This window comes from Triplophysa dalaica, chromosome 17 (genome assembly GCF_015846415.1).
Source record: "Triplophysa dalaica isolate WHDGS20190420 chromosome 17, ASM1584641v1, whole genome shotgun sequence".
NCBI lineage: Eukaryota > Metazoa > Chordata > Actinopteri > Cypriniformes > Nemacheilidae > Triplophysa > Triplophysa dalaica.
The window spans coordinates 5,143,243-5,167,895 of NC_079558.1; the positions used below are offsets into that span (position 1 = coordinate 5,143,243).

A 24,653-nucleotide genomic window follows, 5' to 3' on the forward strand; every position below is an offset into this window, starting at 1 on the left:
CTTTGCTTAAATTTGCCATTAAAAAAAAAGGAGTAATTTTTATTATGTGAAGAGCTCTCCTGCTGTTCTGAAGTACTGACATGAAAAAATAGAAAAATAGAAAAATTAAAGGTATAATTCACCAAAATGAAAATTCAATCATTATTTGTTCACCCTTAGATTGTTCCAAATCTGAATTCATTTCTTTGTTCTGCTAAACACAAAGGAAGATATTTGGAAGAATGTCGGTAAGCAAACAGTTCTCATCCCCCATTTACTGCCATTGTAGGGAAAATTAAGACTATGGAAGTCAATGATGGCCTGTTAGGTTACCGACATCCTTCCAAATATCGTCCTTTGTGTTTAGCAGAACAAAGAAATGTGTACAGGTTTTGGAACGATCTGAGGGTGAGTAAATGATGACGGAATTATCATTTTTGGGAGAACTGTCTTTAAATGCTTGAGTTTAAAGATCCCTGTTCCATTCCGTTTCTTTTGTTGTCATTGTAGCCCAGTTGTGTGGAGACGGTTGGAGCAACGTTGGGGACGCCTGCCTACAGATTAACTTTAGCCGGGAGAGTTATGATAACGCTCAGCATTACTGTAAGAACCTGGTAGGCAGCATCGCCTCTCTTACCACAGCCAAGCAGGTGGACTTTGTGCTGGAGGAAATGCAAAAGTACCAACTGAAGGGGAAGGTTTGTGTTGCATAAATGCATAAATGTAATGTAAATGTAATGTAATGTGTTGGCCCATGTTGATGCTCGACCAAACTGTAGTGCTTTGAATTTTATTATAATTTTTGTTTTTTTGAATCTGACATATACAACCAGTATGGTCACTGTTTAAAAGTCTCACGACCCCGTTCACTCACTGTATTTGTTCAGCAGAAACTGTCGCCATGGGTGGGCCTGCGGAAGATCAATGTGTCATACTGGGCCTGGGAGAACTCCTCTCCGTTCACTAACACCTTTCTACAATGGCTGCCCGATGAGCCCAATGACTCGGGATTCTGTGCTTACCTGGAGAGAGCTCAGGTCTCTGGTCTCAGAGCCAACCCCTGTACTGCCATCACGGATGGCCTCATCTGTGAGAAACCAGTGGGTATGTCTGTATGTTCTTCACACTCGTCTGGCTCAATTCACACACTAAAGAACAACCACAAAGCATTTCGTTTTAAGAATGTAATATAAATGGGAGGGATGTGATCTCTGAGAGACCTTTTATAGCTGAGGGGCGGGGCTTAACATCATCATTTAAATCCTCATTTCCTTTATAGGGAAAACAGTTAATGCTTCTTTATAGCAAAAAAGGGAAGGGCTTCGGGACAACACTACTGTTCGAAAAAGTGTACAAAGATGACAGAAATAGTATTTTTAGTAACCTCATAACTATGAATCAATATTTCCCCCCCAGTTGTGAGTCAGAACCAGAATGCCCGCTGTAAGACTCCTTGCTCCCTGCGCACTACTTGCGAGAACTGCACAAGCCAGGGCATGGAGTGCATGTGGTGCGGAAGCACCAAACGCTGCGTGGACTCCAACGCCTACGTCATCTCCTTCCCCTACGGCCAGTGCCTGGAGTGGCAGACAGGAGACTGCGTGTGTAAGTGTCTTTATCTTCATAAGGTGGCCACACTCCTAGAAATTGCAGTCTGGAGTTTTGTTGTGTCCTCACTAGAGGTGAATTCATATAGCGGGAATCAATACATCCTGTCTTTGATCTATTATTCTGATTTTTTTTCTGCTCGTATGTGAACTGTTTTTTGCTGCAGAGAGTAGCTCCGCCCACAGTGAAGTCTGATTGGCTCCCTGTAGTTTTATGTTTCAATTCTGAGATTTTGCTAGTAGGAATACAATTCTCTGAAAATCTCAAGTTGTTTTAAGCCTTTAACTTTGTTTCTTGAAAATGTTGTAGTAATCATTACTATTGTGTGGATGGGTATGCTCTTCCAGTGATGAAAAAGCAGCTTTGTCGGGCCTTTTACAGAATGATACGACCAATCGGCGTCTTTCAGCACTCTCGCTTATGTAGGTTTTTCATCTCTATCAGATCTGTTGTTTCATCCCATTAGCTGAACTGCTTGGCCTCTGATCCGCCTGTAATGTGCAATTAGTGTTTCAATTTGTCTGCCTAAGCATTCGCTCTTCCCTCTCGGCTGCTCAGGAAAGATTTCTTAGGGCGCGTGCCGATGCGCTAAGCAGGGGAACCTTCGAGGAAAACAGCATAATTGGGTGGAAACAATTACCCTGTCAAATTCCTAAAAAAGCTGCGTCTTCCCACAAACACTTTCATATTCCTGAATTTCCCTTTGGTTGTTCAGTACACGTCTGCATTCTGCGGGTTTGATAGACGTATTGTTTGTGAAGGAGAAAATCATTAGTTCACAGCGCCGTGCGAATCCTTTGGCATAAAACAAGTTCTGTTTGTCCTTCAGACTAGAAGCCTTAAATGCTTCTGATGTCTTTTTTCTCTCTCAGATGGTGAGGTAAGCTCGAGGGACACTTCGGCGCTCTCCGCTTGCGTTTATGACAGGTCTAGACTTACTGATAGAACCTCCATTATGCTCAGTCTGATGGAAAATGAATTAAAAGCTCTCTGCCTGAAGTAGGTGGTACGATTCTGCGAATCTGTCCAGGGGCGGAAACCTTTTTGTCACCAAAATATATCTCTCTGTCCAAGTGATGGTTACTTAACGTTTCAGCGGCTCAGGTACGAGCCCCGGCCGGTGTCAGCAATGCCATTTTAAAGATCTATTTCTGCTTCCAGTTGCAGTGGTTTTTCCTTTCACTTTTCGGCTTTCTCTGGCAGTGATTTGTACCGGGACGCGGGGAACCTGTGTGTGGCGACCCCTGCATTGTAGCGGTCTGATAAATTTGCTCTTAAATCTGGCGGCTGCTGCTGCCACTTCACGGTGGCCTGAAGGTTGTTTGTTTAGAGTGTGTGCCGTGTCCTTGTCGCACTGCTTATATCAGCTATTTGACTTGCCTCCGTTTCTCTCTCTCCCTCTCTCAATTGGGTAGAGTTTCATTTTTATTAATAGATATTATTGTACAGTGATTAATTGTGCGATGTTGATTTTGTGATTTACATTGCTTATTACCCACAATTCATGTTGTTTTTTGTTTATAATTCTCTCGGTTTATTCTCACTTCTCTGTTTGTTCATCACAGCTCAGAACTGCTCTGGATTGCGCACCTGTGGTCAGTGTCTGGAGCAGCCCGACTGTGGCTGGTGCGGAGACCCCAGTAACACGGGTCGAGGGCAGTGCATGGAGGGCTCGTATCGCGGACCCATGAAGAGCCCCTCAAGACACAGTCAAGACATGGTTTTGGAAGCGGGTCTTTGCCCAAAGGATCGAGGGTTTGAGTGGGCATTCATCCAGTGTCCTGGTAAGAACCATCTAAATGCCCACACAAAATAATGAAAGTGTTTCCTTGCACATTGAAAACAGATGTTTTATAAACAGTAGATATTCAAAAACATCAACGAAACACCAGCATCTGAAAGATAAAATGTGTTGTTGGTGCCCCTAGGGGCAACAGGTTGTATTGCAGATTATTTGTTTGGCTGTTAATGACCAACCTGACCAAACACAGTGAACAAACACAGTTTGAAAACAGTCATTACATTTGCAATTGTCTTGTTGATGCTTCCAGACTTACAATTAAACACATCCAGATTATTACACATTAATTATACTTAAGGCACCAATCATCCCAGAACCACAAATTAAAACCTCAAAACTAAAAGCAGACCTGGCTTTGTTTCCCAGCATGCCAGTGCAACGGCCACAGCACTTGTGTGAACGGCAGCGTGTGCGAGCAGTGCCGTAACCTCACCACCGGCCCTCACTGCGAAACGTGCTTGGCTGGTTACCACGGAGACCCGACCAACGGCGGAAAGTGCCAAGGTAAGAACATTCACATCCGCTGCTACAGGAGGCAGTTGTTCACAACGCATGAGAACATTACTTACTGAAAGTGTTGGGTGTTGAGATCATGCAGGTGATTATACTGCCAGAGGTGAAAGGTGAGCTCACACACACATGCGTTTAGATGTATTTTTTTCTTTTGTGTCCTGGAGATGTGTTTACATCACTACTCCAGGATGCCGGGTGAAACGGGATATGCTGTCATAGCTCATCATGCTCAAAGATATGAGACATCACCTTCACCATGGGGGTTTAACACGAAAGAGGTAGTGATCTCAAAGTGTGCGCTGATTCAGATGGCATGTACATGTGTGTAGGCTATAGAGAAACACTTAATATGTCTTGTTTTATTTAAAGATGATTTTGCATTAGATCATTGGTTTGATTCCAAGGGAACAAAACATGCATAATTGTGAATATATGAAAATGGTTTTGTGTTCTTGTGGGAAAGTCGGCCCAAGGCTTTCTTGCCTTTAATACTTGATGGAACATCATTTTTGAAACTGCACCCCACGAGCACTAGACAATATCATGTTTCCCATTTTCTTCACATCGTCCTCCTCGAAAGCCAGCCAACTCACAAAGGTTTGTTCATATGTGTCAGATTGGACCTGTGAAACATGACCTACAGGCAGTGTCTGTAGTCTTGCGGGCAGGCGTCAGGATTCAGACAACGCCATCATTTATGTTTAGCACGGCAGAACAAAGCCTGTCGGAGCGCAGGCAGTCCGCAGTGGTGTTAGCTGGACGTGAGGAGAGCGTGTAGAATTAATGCTGGCTTTGGAAATAATTATAGTGCACTGCTTAGAACAGACAGAAATGGATTTCTGTTCAGATAAAAGGATGTGGCACTTAAAGCCAATTATTCCCCCCTGTAAAACAGAAAACAAGAAGTCTTAACATAAGGCAAAATAAAAATATAAAAGGGTTCCTATGGCACCAACATGTGTTTTTCTGTGTCTTTGGTGTGTTATAAGTTGCCCGTGCATGTATTAGACGCGTACAATTGCTAAAATATAAGCGTCGGAACAAAAGATGCATTCTATCTAAAAGCGAATGCTCACCCAGACCTGCTTGAAGCGCCTCGTGTAACCACACCCCCATAAATCCACGTCAAAGATGAGATACATGCACGATTTGTGGAATATACAGCGTTTTTGAACCCTTAATTGTGTGCACACATTGCATTAAATCTTAAAGAAACAATTATATTTGTTTTAGCTGTGACATCACTCCTTTAAAGAGTATTGAGTTTTCTTTTTTATGTTGTCCTCTGTGTTCATGGTCCATGATTTATTATTTTGATTTTCAACATTAATGCTGTTTAGCCTGGGGCTAAACTGTATGAATACAGTAATTCAGCCAAACTCTTCTGTTAGAGCACAGATGGAGAACCTTTTTCCTGGCTCAAAATGAGGCGGAGGTGGTGCCATCCTGATCTTGTACACACACACAAACTACTGTACCTTTAAGTGGCTTAACTAAAGTGACTTTGACATAAAAAAGTTTAATTTTTTTGACTTTAAAAGTTCTAATAAAATTTGATCAAAATGACAATTATTAAGTAATATAAACCTATAACAAATTAAACCCAATATTTAATATTATTTTATTTATGCATGCAGCATTTCTTGTGAAGACATCCGACATAATTTTGGCGGGAGTCTGAGGCGGCACAGCATTTGACGGAGGTGGCTGCCTCAAATTTTGCTATGCGGGAAAAACCCTGGAGAACACAATGTTAGAACACGTCTCCGTTAACCTCACTGTTCGTCAGCTTGATTTGCCCGATGATTAGATTAAACAAAAAAATGTAGGCAGTGATGCCAAATAATACAGCAGAACTCAATTGACTCAATGTAAGAGTTGATTCGTTTGTTTTAATTTGTTATATTTTACATTATGTGGTCTCTGAATGGTTTTATTGTAGCAGCAGGTTAACTATACAGGTCATTCAAAGTGCAATGTGTGGTTTTGCTATGAGAAATAATAATGAAGATGCTTTTGTCTTTCTCTTTTTCTCCTGTAGCCTGTAAATGTCATGGTCATGCTAACGTGTGCCAGGTGCTGACGGGCAAATGTTTCTGCACCACCAAGGGTATCAAAGGTGATCAGTGCCAGCTGTAAGTACCCCCGCTAGACACACATGTAGCCTATTAACATTTAATGTAGATATATAAATACATACACCCATCCTAAAATCCCTATCAGTTTAGCTTAACACTTTGTCCAAACACTTTTGGCTAAAGTTGACCCGTGATGTCACACAGTGCTGATGCAGCGTACTGTGTGAACAGGTACTTATATAAACAATAGCACTAATGGAGGTGGTGTGGGAGTGTGCCGGCGTGTGTTTGTGACTATGAGAGATGGTTCCTCTTTGAGAATAATGAAACTCAAGTGCCTCTCTCGTTGCATTGTTGTGTGTATATGTGTATATGCAGAATTTCCAAAGAGTGGGCCGAGCTGTCATGCTTATTTAGGGGACGTGGGTGGAAGCTGAATTTCCCACTCTGATTCTTCAGTTATAGAATCAGAAGCCGGAGAGCAGCTTAAAATGCAGGCTGAGGTGTTGCATTCAGGGCTACAGGAGGGGATCTTAGCTCTTTTTTATTGTTTGCTGTTGGGAGCATGCTGGATGACAAATGCTTTGTTCCGGGCTGTCGTTTAACTCTGGGATGTAAAGAAATTTGCAGCATGGTCTCACTGGATTTCTTAACAGGGTTGCATGGCAGGAGACTAAGGGCTGTGTCCCTAGGTTCTGTTTTAAAGGAAGCCAATAGTTACAACAGGTTATGAGGGAAGACAAAGGTCTTGGTTCCTTTTTGTCCCATTGACAATAACCGTGATTTGAATAACTGATTATTTATATTGTGTTAATACTTAAGATGCACCAATGTATCAGAAAATAATTGGTATCAGTTGCCAATAGCAATTTTTTTAAATCTTCATTTGTCCTATGTTTAAAAACAGTCGATGATCATGGCCGATATATCCGGTCAATCATAAAAGGACAGGAAAATGCAATAAATTTGTGCTCTATTAATTTTTTTAAAGTAACATCACCATTTTGATGTTCAATATTAATAGTCATTATATAAATTAATAACATTCAGAAAGTTAAGAAATATTGATTTAATTTTCAAAAATCGGGAAAGGTATGGGCAGATTTTACTCCGTATAAAAGGATATAGGTATTGGAGAATTTTGGTATCTGTAGTCAATACCACACATGATAATATCTTACAAGATCTTGTGGGAGTTTGTAACTACTTACTAGGCGGCTAATTAATTTGTATGATGTCAATCAAACAAAAACATACAATTATTAGAAATGCTGAAGCCTCACCCCTCAACCTAACGTCACTTGCGCAAATACAGATCGTATTAAATTGTACGAATTCATACAAATTAGCCATCTCATAAATAGTTCTGTGAGGTTGTGTGGTAATATCGTAAATAATTTGGCAACAATGTGACACAAAGTAAAATTAAAGATGAATTTATCTGATTGCACTGTCTTTCCAAAAACAATAAATATCAGAAGATGAATAATATTGCTATATTATAAAATTTGCCCCCAAATTAAAACCAAATGCGCACAGATTTCCAGTCAGTTTACAGGTCCTCTTGTGTTTTGTGTCTAACACTTGTTCTTAATTGTGTGTAACACAAGCAAGGACCATTGATGATGTATTCAAGCGTGTCTTCATCACAAGGACAAATGAGTGTGGCAGTAAAACGCTTGCTTCCACTTCCTGTTTATTCCTCTCCTTCACTTCTCTCTTTCTCACTTCTCTCTCATTACTCAGACGGACAGATGCCATTACCCGAGTTCTGTAATGAAGCGCCGGCACTGTTTTTGTCACACAAAAATGATCGGTTGACTAAAGACCTGATGTCATCGATCGCCGCTGTGTGTCGTGAAAGAGCAATTCAAAGTTTTCCTTCACAGTCTTAAATAACAAGAACTCCCTCGTCGCTTCACCTCTCAATCAGCCGACAGCTCGCAGGACACATTTGGAAAAATAGACGTGCTTAAAGAACAGCAATTGATACAATTTAAAGAAAAAGCAAGCTTGATTAGCGTGGAGTCCATCATCATTTGTTGCGGCACACCTGGTGTGACCAAATAGGGATCAAATTATAGGCGGTATGGAAAAGAGCGAGTGCATTAAAGCACGCGCCGCATGTAGGTGTGATCTCGCTGGAGATTAAATTAAGATACTGAGAGTAAGAGTGCATTATGTTTCAACGCCCTCACCGAGCGCATTGTGCGTGTGGGCACGAACGTTCGAAACCTCTCTCGCTGATTTGCAGCCTGTATGGGTGAGGGAGAGAATAGTCATTTCTAAAATGTCATCCAGATTAAAGGCTAGGGGAGTGATATGCAGAGGTTTTAAAATGCCCGTGGTGTTGTTTGTCCTGTGTCCTCTGTACCGTGGTAAAAGCGTACTCTACATTGTCCTCTCGTATTTATCACCAAGTCTCGTAGAAAAATATGAATGCGTTGGTCCGCTGTGGTAAAGTTCGGTTTCCGCCAGCTAAGGGCAAAGATATTTACAGTATAAATGGAAGGGTACTATATTAGACTAAGGATGGTGTAGTTTAGAATGTGTAACTTGTGATTGAAAGCAGAGTGGAACAGGTAAGAATGTTTCAGTGTTTGTATACAACCAGATCGCACACGTACATTTCATCGGCCAACCATTTGCGATTGTGTTTGTTAATGCGTATGAATCGGGATTATTGTCTAACCTCCAAAGTAGTTAGTTTATTCTGCATTAACAGTCCCGTTACAATTTTTTATTACAACCGTCCTTAATGATTAATCACGTTTGTACCATTTACAGGACACTATAGTCAATTGAAAGCAAATTCCCACTACACTGACTGTATAAACTAAGTGGCGCGGTTGTTGTGCAAAGGGAGAAGTGGTCGGAGAATTGCGCTGACTGTAATTGGACCGTCAGTTCTTGCTCAGATGAGCCGCAGGATTTGTAATCTGTTTAGGCCTGTGGAGAGCTGGGGCCGGCAGCGCGCTGTTAATTGTTTAGCGTGTTTGAGCTGCGGATAAGGAAGCTGTGGACCGTCTCCAGGCACTCTCTAATGAAGCAGAGAAAATAAAGAAACCGGGCTGTATTACATAATGCCTTCGTTTGAAGGACACGGATGCTGTAAGCACCACACACATACATATACAAACATGTAGTGTTTTTCATGTATATGTGACCCGGGACAACAAAACCAGTCTTAAGTAGCACGGGAAAATTTTTAGGTAAAAAAATACAGATCCTGTTAAAGTATCGACTTGTAAGACTTTCTTTCTAATGCATAACACAAAAGAAGATATTTTGAAGAATGTCGTCAACTGGCACCCATTCACTTGCATTGGTTTTGGGTCGGTCCAATAGGAGTGAATGGGTACCAGCACTGTTTGGTTACCAACATTTGACAATATATCTTCTTTTGTGATGTGCGAAACATGAAAGTCATACAGGTTTGAAATGACATGAGGGTGAGTAAATGAGGACAGCATTTTCTTTTTCGGATGAACTATCACTTTAAAACTTTAAGGAACGTGAATGATGTAGTGGACATTATGAATCAATTTGTTTTGATGGCTTTTTGCTTTTAACAAGTGTTGACCTTTACTATGTTTTTTTAATTGAGATGTTTAATGAATGTTGATGTATAATCATCAAACCTGCGCATCAGATGCCGTTGCATTGAAACATTACTGATGTGTTTCATCGAAATGTTTTTTTTTTTCCCTTTGCAGTTGCGACTCAGAAAACCGTTACCTTGGCAACCCCCTCAGAGGAACCTGTTATTGTGAGTATGCTTTGACCTTAAAGTAATCTTGTATCTTCAAAATCCGTCTGCCATTTAATGGAATGAGACTGGGACCACATATGCTACGGGCTTAACAACAAAAACACTGAAAAAATGTAAATTGGTAATTGGGACGTTCTGATTGGTCCGTGAGAACGATGAGACCAATGTGCAGTAAAGTGTTTATACATAGGCTGTGTATTTTGTGGCTGCTGTCTCAAAAGCACATCACTAGGGGGCATTGTTGCTGTATATCGGGAAAAGCTCCCCAGTTGCCCGTTTCCTCTTTCTGCATGCACGCACACGCTTTTGTTTTTTTATTTATTTTTGCTATTGCTATCAGCATTCAATGTGGAGTCGGAGAGAGCTAAACGCGTTCGGTAGCATTTAGGACATCAAATTTCACTCTGTTTGCAAAACCTGCCAGCATTATCCCAGTCGTCATCAATCAGCATTAAATAAAGGCTTCAATTTATCAATCAATTCCCATCCACTCCACTCCCGCTGCGTCTCTCAGATGGAGCGCGTACCCTCGCAAGCTTCCGGCCCAATTACGACGTTTGGAAAAGAACAGTTTCACCCTCTCACACAGTGTCCTGTAGAGGGAAGTGTTGCTGGAGAGTGGGTTGCGGGCGGTGATATAATACTAGTGATGGTGTCAAACCCTGTCGGTGTGAGTAAGTGAGTGATCCCGGCTAATTAAAGACACAGAAACAGAAGTTCGGCCGACACGGTTCCAGTAGGCAGCGAAATTTTTTGCACTTGTACACGACTCGTGCGTTTCCCGAGGCATCTTTAGCAGACACGCTCGCTGCGTTCTGTGAGTGTTACATGACTCGCCCGTAAAAAAGAAAGATCCTGAAGAAAAACTGACCTTCAGACCCAGTAAGAGCTTTAGGCAAGTGTCGGTCGTGCTAAGTTACTCAAACTGGTATCATATCATACCTGGCTTGATGTCAAGTTCCTCTTTATGAGTATGCAAGGATCAGTGATGTCATGTCTTTGACTGTTTTGGTTCTTTGTTGCTTTGGATCGAATGCATAAGACAGGGAGTGTGGGTGGTTTGATGCTCTGTTACAGTGTCATGTTGAAATGTTTTAATTGCTAAATCGAGGATGTGGAACATAAACAATTGGTAAGATAATGGCAAGCAAAACGGAACAGCCTGGTTGCCCTCATCTTTATAACCAGCATCTCTGGTTTTTGGATGCTTGTAACAGGAGTCAGTGATGTCCCGCCGATTTGTTCCATAAAGTGCACACAACACGATGAAGAAAACAAGCAACAGGATGTTTGATGTGAGAAGGGTGATGAGCTTCTGTCTTGTACCATGCATACGTGCTTTGAATTATGGCTCCAAAACATCCCATTCATCAAATTTCTATTTTCAACTGACGTTTTTCGAATAGATCTGATTCATTTCCATTCTGTTACACTTTCGAAGAGATCAAGCATACATCACCTCAATGGTTTAAGAGCCATCTGGAGGACGATTAGGTTTCGTAATGTCAGTACGGATGCTTTTAAAACTCATTTTCAAGTGACAGTGTTCCTTCTCGGGGGAAGATTTGAGGGGAACAGAAGTCCTCCCGACTCCCCAGCAAGTCTATAGATTGTAGTGATTGATGGATCAGGCGACTCGGTCAGTGTGTCTACAGGATTCAAGCATAAATACGACAATGAACGGTGATGCATTCATATCATGTCCCATCTGAATTGATTAAAAGCTTATAAAGGCATATTTGGGATTGACAGGGAGTGAAAGAGATGTTTACGCTGCCATATTGTGATTCAGACAAACAGATGTTCTGTGGATGACGCCTCTGGCACCGTTCAGCCATTTAATAGCCAAGGAGTTAAGAAAATAATTTGGATATTGTTTTCGTATAGAACTGACGCATTAGTGAGTCCTTGAAACCGAAAAGAACTCCTGCATCAGAGTAAACTGCATAAACTATGTCATAAACTCTTTGTCCTGGTTCTGTTTGAGGTCACCGGGTTCTACAAGCCACCTCACACACTTGCAAAGATCTTAAAAATGTGCTTAATCACAATGCATGCTTATTAAAGCAATGACACTCAAAAAGAAAGGTGATAATTTGGTTCAATCAAAGGGATTAATGGTGAATGAAGCCCCCTTGTTGTAACCCAAGGTGTTTCTTAAAGGAATATTACAAATTTTCAATCATTTTCTCACCAAACCCATAGGACTTCCATGATGTCTTTCTTCCCTGGAATATACAAGGCTGGCTGTTAAAGACTTTCCTCTAGCTCAGTGGTTAGAGCATGGCGCTAGCAATGCCAAGGTCATGGGTTCGATCCCTAGGGTTTGCACATAGTCAGAAACAAATGTATAGTACAATGCAACATAAGTCGCTTTGGATAAAGGTGTCCGCCAAATGCATAAATGTAAGTGATGTAAATGTAATTTCCTTAAAGGGATAGTTCACTCAAAAATGAAATTTGTCCTCGTTTACTCATCCTCAGGATGTTTCAAATCTGAATAAATTTCCTTGTGACTTTGAACACAAAAGAAGATATTTGGAAGAATGTTTCTTAACGAAGAGTTCTGGGTCACCATTGACTACTATAGTTCGAAACTAAAGTTCAATGGTGCCTCATACCTGTTTGGTTGAAATTAACAAAGAAATTGAAACAAATGTTTATCCCTTTAAGTGGTCAGTCTGGCACATTTTGCTAAACGTTTACTTTGTTTTTATAGAAACTAAATAAATCATTGGAACAACATCATGGTGTGTAAATGATGACAGAATTTTATTTCTGGATACATTTTTCTTTTGAACGAACGGTACTTAAAATTATAAAGAAGTATAAAGAACATTATAAAGAACATGGTTGATCATCGTAAAGGTTGAAATGTACGAAAATCTAACAAGTAACAATGTTTTTCTCTGGACAGATAATCTTCTGATCGATTACCAGTTTACCTTCAGCCTGCTTCAAGAAGATGATCAGCACTACACTGCTATTAACTTCATGGCCACACCTGAACAGGTCAGTCACTGACTACTGATCTCAGAACAGAAGCAACTATAAGGGTTTGACCTAGTTTTAGTTCATCGGTCAGCTAGCACACGTTTCATACACATGCTTTTAGCATTTTAGTGGGTTAGTCTGTAAAATGATTAAATGTGTGCATTTTGTTATAATGAAGTTGTTTTGCAGTAATCTATTTGATCATTTGTTTGTTTTCATGTGCAGCCCAACAAGAACTTGGACATGTCCATTAACGCATCAAACAATTTCAATCTGAACATCACGTGGTCTATTGGGTCAACAGGTAACACTTTCTCTTTTGTAAACGTCTTATCTGTGTTTTCAGTTTTTTACCATATTTGTTTTACAAATGTGGATGTAATTCCAAGACATGGGCGTGTTTTGTATTTCACGATAGTCATGCAAAGAAGGTCGCCATTATCCTCTCTTCTATTATTTCTGTAACAACGTTTTCGTCTAGTCACCAGCCAATTTTTAATGTGACTTTGACATTCTCCCATTTTAACAGTTCACCCTCCTCGTCGACCTCCATGCTCTCCTCAATTAATATTTGAAGTAGTGTCTTTCTGTTTAAAGGCACTCTTTCCTGAGAAGGGCTTCTTACAATAGTCTAGCACACGGCTCTGAATTCTGGGACTGAGGCGTCTTCAGGAGCCTTGTACGATTTCAATTAAGATAAACATTGCCACGTAGCGGCATTTGGGGTGTCATTTTGAGGGTTTTGTTTCATAGCGGTGGTTTGGAATGACGATTGAGTGTTTCAGCGGAGGACTTCAAAAAAAAAACGTTCAAACGTTCTGATAAAATAGGACAATGGCTGCTTTTCTTTTAGTTCCTTCAAGTAATTCTTAATTTTTTACTTTATGGTCTTATTCTATGTTTTTCATGTGTAAAAAGTCCTTATACTAAGTGGTCGATTTCAAATTCATTTTCTCTCACCGAACAAAACACATCAACAAACAGCTAAACGAATGTTTGATTGCGTGCATTTGTTTGCGGTCTGCCTTGTAGATTGCTGATGAATTTCGTTTTGCATTCACGCTGCTCTCATTTACTTTCATCTAATGGCTCCGAAAACATTAAGTGGTGACCAGATAGGATTCTCAGATGCAAGAAATGTACGGCAAACCAAATTGTCTCGCTTCAGGAAAATGTTTGATTTATGTAATTTTATGTTGTTTTTTCAATTTTGTTAATAGTGCTTGTTTAATTATCACGAACATATAAAAATCATGGACAAATCTCGTCTAAGAAATCAATGTGTCATTGTGTTCCATTGACTTGCACATGCATAATGGAGCGTTTCTTTCATTTAACGGTCATTGGCTTGATGGTATGTTTTTTTTTTGTTTTAATGAAAAAATTTGCATTCGCCTATTATTTTCTGTATATAAATTAATCTGTTGCATTCTGTTTTCCTTAACAGCGGGAACCATCTCCGGGGAAGAGATTCCCATCGTGTCCAAGACCAACATCAAAGAATACAGAGACAGTTTCTCTTGTGAGAAATTCAGTTTCCAGAGCAACCCCAACATCACCTTCTACGTCTATGTTAGCAATTTCACATGGCCAATCAAAATACAGGTGAGGGTATATTATGATCAGATCGGCTTGTAGTGAATTTTACTGAATGCATACCGTTAAACTGTTCTGTTAGTCAAAACATGACAAATCTGAAGGGAGCATCTATCTCCTGTGTGGAAAGGATGTGACTGCTGCGTTTTACAATCACAAAAACAAATGTTTTTAGAAAGATCCAGAGCTCCATGATGTGGAAATCAATTATTCAGTTATGTACTTGGACAAGTTCACTTCTTATGATCCATAAAATTGAATCAGCTCTTAAGTGGCAATGTGTTACGTTGCCAGATGCCTTGGCGACGGACATGAAATGACAGGACTGGAGTAATGCGCGGACTGATGCTATTTATCACAGGAAAAACATTTGTCGAATTTGCACCGCAGCACATCGCTCATGTGATGAAAAATGTTTGCGGTTTTTATTGCCTGCAATCAAACAGAAAGACTCGACTTGGACAGGTAGTTTAGGATGAACAGAAATATCAGCTTGGTGATATGAAGCTTCTAGCCTCTATTTATCAGCATCCATTTAAAACGGACAGATGTAACTATAGTCATTAAAGTCATGTGTCTGCAGTGTAGTTTAATTTAGCCTCACTGGCTTTGATGTAGCTGTCAGAAGATACTTGTTTTATTGGATAAGTAAACCTCATTGGTTCTTAGTTCGACACCGGCAGGTTTGAGGTTTTTGTGGGTTGTAATGGGGCAGTATCAAGCAGCACCTCTAACACAGTAAGTAGAGAAGGATTCGAGGTCACCCATCGATCGCACCTCAGGAACAGATGCAGAGAGCATGCATAGTATGCTCTGATTTGCTGAAATGTGTCTTCCGGATGACAAATAACTATTATGTGAAAAGCCTCCTTACTGTCGCATGAACGAGCAGAATCACTGTAGCATTATGTGACTATTGAGACTTGAGGTTCACGCTGAAGCCTTGGGGAATTGACCGACGCAGAAGATCATGCACCCTGACAGTCTCTGACTCTCTGTCCTCTAAAGCGGGCGGGGCTTAATGACATAAGCACTGCACTATGTCAGCAGCAGCATGGTCCATAATACTTTAGTGAGGAATCCCATCACGCATGGTTGTTATGACACATGCATGTGATCACAACACGACATGTAAACCAACCATTGTATTGGTCAGGTAAATAAAATATTACTATTTTGGAACACTTCGTTATAATTCGAAGTTTTTTATGTAATGATATTTAAACTCTCTCATTTATTACATTTTAACATATGTTTTATTCTTTATGTAACCCTCCATACTGGTAATAAAAGTATTGCACTGAATATGATAAACACTCATTGCATCTCTTTAGAGGGCTCATTTCTGAACAGGTTTTCAATGCCTGCTGAAGCAATTTATTTAAGAAATCTACCACATTAAAGGAGGATTTCATCTGGTCGATATCCATATGGTTTATAAAGATAACCAGCACAAATCCTCTCAACCTTTCTGCCGTTCATTACCACTCGCCAGCTGTGCGCCAAGACGCTCGAATACAGCGGGCCATTTATGAGATGGGACCATCTCCAACAGAGAGAACACCAGCCAATATTGATCTGCATTCATCTCTCTGTTCTTCCATCATATACAAGATGAGCGCCTCTGATAAGGTTCATTTATTTACGCGCGCTCCTCAGACCTTCATCTGGGTTGAGCCGAGTTCAAGCAGTAATAGTTTTGTATTAGATTTCCCAAAAGCCGAGTCACTTATTTACCATGGCGATGCATCGTTAAGTCAAACGCACCCCCCGTGACACGGTGAGCTCGCTCTCTTGTGATGTTTATGATCAGAGAACGCGATCGGCTTTTATTAGCTTACTGGGGAAATTGGGAATGCGAGAGCAAGCTCCGATATACGTGTATGAGGACCCCCGACTCATCTAAAAACATCAGATATTGCATATGAAGTGAAGTGCTCTTGTTGTGCTGGGAACTCAATTTGACAAAACATTACTGCGGCTTAACTGTCTCCGCATCTGATCGCTGGGTCGAGATGAGGTCAGTCAGGATGAGCACTATAAAGAATTCACTTCAGGCATGTATGTGTAAGCCTTTTTATTTCGTTTTTAAATGTTTTTTAATGTTATTCATTATGCACATACGGGTTACAATTGTTTGAAATAAGGCACTACATTAAATATACATTTGTATATCAATGTTGTTTAGATGACACTTGTATGGTTCATTTATGAAACTGAACTTTTTACGCACGTCAATCGCAAAAACAAAGATTCTGTATTTCTAAACTCTAAATATATTTGATAACAATACATTAAGGTTAGCAAAATAAATGCATATAGAGAACAACAAAGTAGCTACATTACGTAATATTATTTTATTTTATGAATCAACATGCTAAGCAAAATAAGGCCTTTAATATCCTCATACATCTTTAATGTATGTTTTTGTTGCTTTAAATCATAGAACTAAGCAAAGGGCTTCCGCTAATGTTTATTTTGTTTAGTTTTTAATATGAAATGCTCATTAGAAAAATGTTCCTGACAGTTATGGGCAGATCTCACACGCTTGTTAGTAGTTTTTCATTCCACTTCATGATGAGAAATAACCGTACAGTCTAGTTAAAGTCCTATCAATTTAAACAGCGATTAAAAGAATCATCATTGAAAAAAGATCAGCATTTAAAGGGGTGCTCATTCAACTATGAGACCTAGAGTCATTAACTGTTTAGTTCATGTTTAAATTATTGGTGTATGTTTGTTTTAACAAAGCAAAGGATAGGATGACTAAATACATCATCATTTATTTTAATAAGTCATTTCTCATTTGACTTAGATCTCGCGTGTCCTGAAAAGTAACAAAAAATATACAAACATATAAATAATGTGAAGCATGAAATCAAAATGTTGGATTCGGGTCATTCATTGGATACTTCAACTTGCTTTTGAATTTTGTTTGGAAACCTGTTTTTATTGTGTTTTAAAAAAAAAAATGCTTTTATGGTTGGTCAAGAGCTATGTCATAATTTATTTAAAGCAAAAGTACTTTTTATTTGACTGTTTAAAAAAAAAAGTTATCCTAAATATGTAAATTTTGTTCATCATTGACTCACCTTCATTGAGTATACAGAATATAATATATATAAAATATTTAAGGGACCATTTCAAAATTATGAATTTTACTATTTATAGGTAGGTGTTGTTTAATTCTGTGAACTACTAACAATAATTATCCCAAATTTAAAATAAAAAAATTGTTTCTTTTTGCATTTGTGTGCAGACAATGTAAAATGGAGAAAAGGGTTAAAATAACAGTAAAGATGATCTGCATTTTTAAAGACTTCAAATACTGCAACAAAAAAAAGTTCATTTTCAATTTTATTTGTAAATGTATTTAGGAAAAGTTCAAAAAGTATTTTTATGTAATAAGCTCGATTTTATCACAGTTGTTATGTTATATTGGTTGACTTTGTGTCCCTCCTGAGGTTTGATTTTGTTGAAATTTTACAGACACTGGACTGGAATGACCACAATACATCTAGAAATGCTGATTACTTAATTTTTTCTGTGGCTGTATACAGAATACATCATAAATTATAACTTAGTCCCCATTTCCTGTCAAAAAGAAATATTCTACATTAAAACCAATTAATGTCTAGTAAAACAGCAGAATTTTCATTCCTGTTGTGTGAACTACCCCGAAATACTTCAGAATGATAATTTACCTGTATGTGACCCTGGACAACAAACTAGTCTTATGGATCAAGTTTTCGAAATTGAGATTTTTACAAAATTTGAAAGCTGAATAAACAAGTTTAAATAAAAGCTGTTGTTAGAATAGGACAATATCTGGCTGAGATACAACCATTTAAAACTCCGGAATCTGAGAAGTTAACAACTTCAAAGGCAATTTTCTCAATATTTAGATTTTTAGAGGCACTGTAGCAGGCCATCCACTCACATACAAGTTTTTATATATTTAAGGTAGGAAACTCACAAAATATCTTCATGGAACATGATCTTTACTTAATATCCTAATGATTTTCGATAATTTTGACCCATACAATGTATTTTTGTCTTTTACTTAAAATATTCCCGTGCAATTTAAGACTAGTTATGTGATCCAGGGTCATATTTGGGAAGTTAAACGCAGGGAATTGTGCCAACATAGTAAGCATACAGTGTCACAGGAAGCGATGATTTAACCGAACAGACGTGATGATTTACAGCTGCTCTTTTCAAGTCGCGCTCGCCTGCCTTCTGGGGGCAAAAATGGTTCAGTCCTAATGGAATGTTAAAGCTTTCTCTAGCACTGTCTTTAGCCTCTGCCTTGTTCCCGTGACAACAGCTTAATGAAATGAATGGCTTCACCAAATGACCTGTCCTGCTTTGCCATTGTTGCATTATTCATCCAGAGAGTCAGGGTGACTTACAAATGCGTGCGTTTAGAACATTAATCCGTTTATTTTCGTTGGGTATTTACTCAAGTATTTCTTTTCCTTGCCATGTAGGAAACTGTGGCAGCATACTCTCTATTTCAAAAGTATGCTGATGCCGAGTTAATGGCCCTGCAATTCTCACTGCCGAACCCAGAATGTCTCATTCAGGCTGTGTGAGTTCTGAAGCTTGGCGTAGAATTTATCAATCTATGTACTGAGTCATGCGGCATGTTGATATGAAGTTTTTGAATAAAACATCTGGGTTGATTCGAGTTAGGAGCCAGAATAATATCTTACAAATAAGGTTACGTTACATATTATAAAACAAATGTTTTTATACTAAACTTCCAAATGTCCTATTGGGCTGCCTGTGTACATTCTTACCATCTCTGCAATGAAATCTAATCCAGACGTTTGGTCAAGCTGCCTGTGAGACTTTTGTGCACATATCAAGCCAATTTAAACCTGGACAATTTGGGTTTTACTGTGTTACACCTGAGCATACAGATCCAATGTAGACCACAAGCCCATAAGGCAAACGGTTGGCATATATGTAATATCCCAGAGGGATATGGGCTCGGGTAACCCTCCGTCTAACAATTAGAGAGGCCAAAGAAAAGGTAAAACGATGCATGTGATGTGCCCGCGAGCAAATCTCTGTTATGATACCGTATGCTGTGAAGCACCTTAGCCACAGGCAAAGGTCTTCATCACACCTTTTCATGTAAAGAAGTCTCTTTGGTAACATGTCACTAATTCATTTATCTCTCTTTTACTCTTGTCTCCGTACAGATCGCCTTCTCTCAACACAACAGCATCATGGATCTGGTGCAGTTCTTTGTGACGTTTTTCAGGTGAGAGTGAGAGATGTGACATCACAGAACCTGACTGTGAAAACAAGTTTTTAATTGGTGAAATCATAGTGATTGGCTGTGTGTGCTGGATACCTCAACAACCAATATGTCTCATGTCTCATGTCTTGACCCTTTAGAGTAGTGAGGCTGGGATGTAGGCTGGTTAGGCAGGAAGGAAAATGTACATGCTAAGGGTTCGGTTAGGTTAGCACAAATAAAGCAATGCACGACAAGAAAAACATTTCTTACTAGGGACTTTTATCTTGTTTTCTAGTACTAGCTCTAAAAATTGTGGAATCAAGATACATTTACTTGACAAGGAAGGTAACCTAAGATATTTAGTACTTTAGAATTAAGTTTATATTTTACACAAGCAAAAAATCTGGCAATGGGGTAAGAAAAATAAACTTTAATTTAGTTTTACCTTTTTGTAAAGTATTTGTGTAGAATTTTTTGATTGCTTTAAACTGAAACTTATATACTGTCAGGTAAATGCATATTGATTCAATCATTTTTAGATTTGCGTACCAAAAACAAAACAAAAATGCTTAATTTTTTGCAATATGTTTTGTTGAAGAAATGAAGAAAAAATGAATTTCTTTTTTAGCATTTTGGTCTTGTTTTGCAAGATACATTTTCTTCCAAATTAAAATTATATAGAGAATTGAATCTTAATAGTTCTTTGTGAATAGTTTCTGTGAAAAAAAAACAAGGAAAAAAAACATATCTGCTGATCGGGATAAAAAAGTAATTTATTCAGGTTTTATTGTTTTTACCCCATTTGCACATATATTTACTTGTTTGAACTATAAACTTGCTTAAAGGGAAAGTTCACTCAAAAATAAAAGTTTGTCATCATTTACTCACCTTAACATTATTCCAAACCTGTATAAATGTCTTTGTTCTGCTAAGCACAAAGGAAGATATTTGGAAGAATGTCAGTAAGCCCAACAGATGTCATCCCCCATTGACTCTCATAGTATTTACCATCGCAGTTAGTGGGGAACGAGATCTATTTGGTTACAAGCATTCTTCCAAATATCTTACTTTGTGTTAAGCAGAACAAAGACATTTTTAATCATTTTTGGGTAAACTATCGCTTCAAATTTAGAAAAAGTAAATATCTTAAGTCATTTTACTTGTAAAGAAACAGTATATTGTTTTAAGAAATTATTTGATATATGTACTACAAAACAAGACAAATATACTTTTATTTTTTATTATAAATTCAGTGCCTACAGTTTTCTCGATCGCTAACACACAATTCATGAAACAATTCACCATTTTCTCACATTTATAAACACATTCTAAGAACTTTACACCAACTTGTACAAACCCCCAACAAAAACACATAATATAATGAACTAAAGTGTCAAAATGTTAATTCAAATGGCAGATATTTATCCATCTGTAAACATTCAGTAGCAAAACTGATGACATGCCATTCAGCATCTCAGGATAATATCAATAGGAGCCCTGGTACTTGTGCATCCTAGAATCATATACTGGGCTTTATACTACTAACTGTAAACATGCAGTAGAATTAAAGTACACACTTTATTTGGGATAAGTTTCACTATACTGTATCCAGAATATCCACTATTCTGTATACATTTTTTTACATGTTCTGTATTTTTGCAGAACTAAGAGACGACGACTTACAAAAATTCAAAAGACCAAGAAATTGCCATAGTATCGTGGAAATTGGGCCAAATGTGCATACGATGCCTTTTTTATTAAAATATTTATGCAATTGTATTCTGCATTGTGTTGCATGAAGTTTATATTGTCCTTTTGGTTTTTGAACTTTTCTTGACTTTTATCTACTTTCATGTAAGATTACTTGACAGTAGTGTCATTTTTTTTCTTCCTAAAACTCATTTTTGAATTTTGCTCTTTCTGCGTATTTTATGTTGTATATTTTAATAGACACTGAGCTGTCAAATGACTCTATTCTTGAATCCAAATAAGAGGTTTTAGTAATTGATCTCAGCAGTGTCTAAGACTATGTTGTAGTGTGAGAGTTTTTGAGGGCTTGTGTGTCATGTTTGGCGGTATAGTTTGAACTATAGTGGAGAGCTACCTTTTGACACGAAAGTAGGATGTTGAGGGAATTGGGTGAGAAGTTATGGATTTGTGTTTCGAGAAAAGGAGCCATCATTTCAAGAAATGTGTTTAAGCAATCGAGAAAACTGTAACTGCTCTGCTCCTTTCTCTGTACACCACCACATTGTGTCATTGCCAGAAGGGAGATGTGTCATAGTGATTTGTTCATTCCTTTAGAATTTCTTGATTTGTCATTAAAGTCACACCTGTTCCCATTTTGTCTCATTAGATTTGGTTATAAGGGTGTCTCTCTCTATCTCAGAATGGTTCATCTCCAGGTGCTTTAGTGCCCTGTGGTGTTTGTTTTCAGATCATTGTTCCGGTTTAGACAGGTGTCAAATACTGATGCACTCTGACGCAGGGTCAGCTTGTGCTCGTAACTGCCTGGATGTCTAACTCACATTGTAGCCATTATCCTACCTAATGGAAGAGAGACAATGTTTGAATTTTGCCATTCATTATCGCTTCATCAGGTCAAATGCAAATGTTTGGCCTTGTATACAATTTTCCAATGCACTAGGCTTTAAAGTAGTTCTCCAGGCCTTTCTGTCCTCTCACCAACACCATTTATGCGATTATAAGGGAAGAAAAAAGCAAAGTTGTCGGTTCCGCGTGAATGAAAAACCGGCAGACTTTGAAAACGTTTCTCTTGTCTGAGTAAGTTCATATGCTGTGGTGTGTATGTTGCTCGCACATCATATAGAAAATTACTGCAGTTTCTGTGGGCGTTCCCTTGGAAGTGAAAGGTGAGAAGAAGCACGTAGATGATTTCAAATGCTTGGGTGAATGCGTATTTCGCGGATTACTTGTTGTAACCCCGTGAATTGCCGTGGAAAACGTGCCATGACAAGGTGTGATGCAACGGTCAAATGGGATAAACTGTCAAACAATGATGTGCTTTTCAAAGCTTTCATTCGCAGTGCCCAAAATCTAGTCCTCTTTTTCTCAGAAAGTCAAACCTTTTAACTTTTTTAACTTTGCCCTTGCTTTTGGAACAATCGTTAATGCATGGGAGATTTCAGAAGGATTTAGCGCAGTAACTCAAGTGCCGTCGTCCAATGAGAATGCCCCTGATTTCACGGATGTGATTGAGATAGCTGAACTCATGACGGGTGTCGCCTCAGGCGGACTCTGCTCCATTAACAGTACAACTAGAGAAACGGTTGCTGACAGGGTACATCTCTTCTCACATCTGCCCCTGAACTGCACGACTGAAACATAACAGATTTCAAGTGTAGATAGAAACAAATTAAGCAAATGATATCTTGCTAATATTTCAATCGACAGTTATACATTTGGATAAGAGGTGCCGTCTTGCAACTCATTGTAAAATAATGTAAAAGATAATCATTTTGACCATACAACAGGGAGAGTATATGACACTTTTTTATCTTTGGACAAACTATCCCATTATCTTTCTTTCTGTTACAACTAAAAAAGATTTGCAGGGTTGTTAACGCATAACTTCTCTGAAATGTGTTGTTGAAAAAGAACCTGTCCGTGGGCAGCCTGAAATCAGAGTAGTTAACATGAGCAATTGCAAACTACGGTTTCACCCAAAGAATGGTCTCTCTGTTAAATGTGTGCGAATGCATTTGGTTTAATTCCTGGAATCCATTTGCTTTTATTTAATGCCCTGGGCATACGGTTTAGTCTTCAGGGCTAAAAAAAAAGACACATTCTTCAGTGGTAAATGGCATTGTAGAGGTTTGCCGTAGCAGTCTTTTATCAATTGTGTGCATAGATTACCTCATTAAATGAGATGAGGCAGTGCCTCTTTATGTCACGTCTATGAAATCACCAAAACATCCTTCAAATTATTTCATTTCCTAGCAATTTGCTGGTTTGCATGGCTCTCAGTGAGTCAGCAGAGTGTTTTGACTAAGAATTCTACCAAACACTGGTTGTAATTGTTGTTCTCGTGTTTCTGGGATGCCAGGTGCACTCAAAAATGCATTTGTTGAATTTACTAAAGCTGCGTCAAGTGGTTCCACCCAACAATAATAATTTGAAACAAATAACACTTTAGTTGTAAGAAACAAATAATTTTAAGTAATGTTGACTCAACTTTTTTGAGTACATCCATACCATTCCGATTGTACCAGCAATTTTAAGTTAATTAAACTCAATATTTATCCTTCTCAATGGTACTTTTTGTTTTCATAAATACATTATATACAGACTTACAAGTTAAAACACAATGAGCAAATCAGATGAGTGGCATCTCAGTACTGGCATTAGCACAGTTAAAGCTCATCGACTGATGCAATACACATCATGGACGCACTTAACCTCTCACAGCCTAAGCATATGTACCACTCTTCAAAACAATGGCAATCCTAAAACTAAAACATACAACAAACTCTTTTAAACCTCGGAGATAAATGAACATCAAGCAAAAACAAGTCTTTTTTCTTTACTGAAAAACACTTATATTTTGACATTTACTTCTTAGATCCAGTCTTACACAAAGCATGCTGGGAACTGAAAATCCCCCTCAACCAGTCATGTTGAATTAACTTGTGTATATTAAGTAAACTCAACAATAGGTCCAATATTAAAGGGTTTTTCGTTCTGCTCAACAATGTTAAGTTAACCAGTCAAACACTTGTTATTTAAAGCTGACAGATCTAAATGTTTAGTATAAAAAACATAGTTAACTTAAATAATATATATAAATTTAAGAAAAAATACCTGTAAGTCCCACTAAAAACTGTTAAATGATTTAAATAGATTTTCTTAAGTTAATATGACGGTTTATTTTTTAGATATTTACAAGGCCACATGGGTTATTTTTTAGAGATATAACGAATGAGCATTTAAAATGAAATGAGCAATGGGATCATCTCGAAATCTTGTGACGTATAAAAAATCTTTCTGTGAAGAACTTCACCAAGGAAGGAGAAAAAAATATTTTTTGTAGATACCCTCCCG

General features: G+C 38.5%; 1 protein-coding gene across 2 annotated transcripts in view; it reads left to right on the forward strand.

Annotated features, from left to right (window-relative positions):
• The window catches only part of atrnl1b (attractin-like 1b), a 71,863-nt gene that overhangs the window by 17,498 nt on the left and 29,712 nt on the right, over positions 1-24,653 (forward strand). Inside the window, exons 15-25 of one of the 2 annotated variants that reach the window (XM_056771052.1) lie at positions 490-677; positions 867-1,083; positions 1,396-1,584; positions 3,153-3,371; positions 3,755-3,892; positions 5,943-6,036; positions 9,696-9,748; positions 12,669-12,763; positions 12,971-13,049; positions 14,193-14,350; positions 19,552-19,613. In XM_056771052.1, coding sequence (XP_056627030.1) covers positions 490-677; positions 867-1,083; positions 1,396-1,584; positions 3,153-3,371; positions 3,755-3,892; positions 5,943-6,036; positions 9,696-9,748; positions 12,669-12,763; positions 12,971-13,049; positions 14,193-14,350; positions 19,552-19,613 — 1,492 coding nt within the window. The remainder of the gene's footprint in view (positions 1-489; positions 678-866; positions 1,084-1,395; positions 1,585-3,152; positions 3,372-3,754; positions 3,893-5,942; positions 6,037-9,695; positions 9,749-12,668; positions 12,764-12,970; positions 13,050-14,192; positions 14,351-19,551; positions 19,614-24,653) is intronic. The other variant, XM_056771053.1, reaches the window with a different exon arrangement.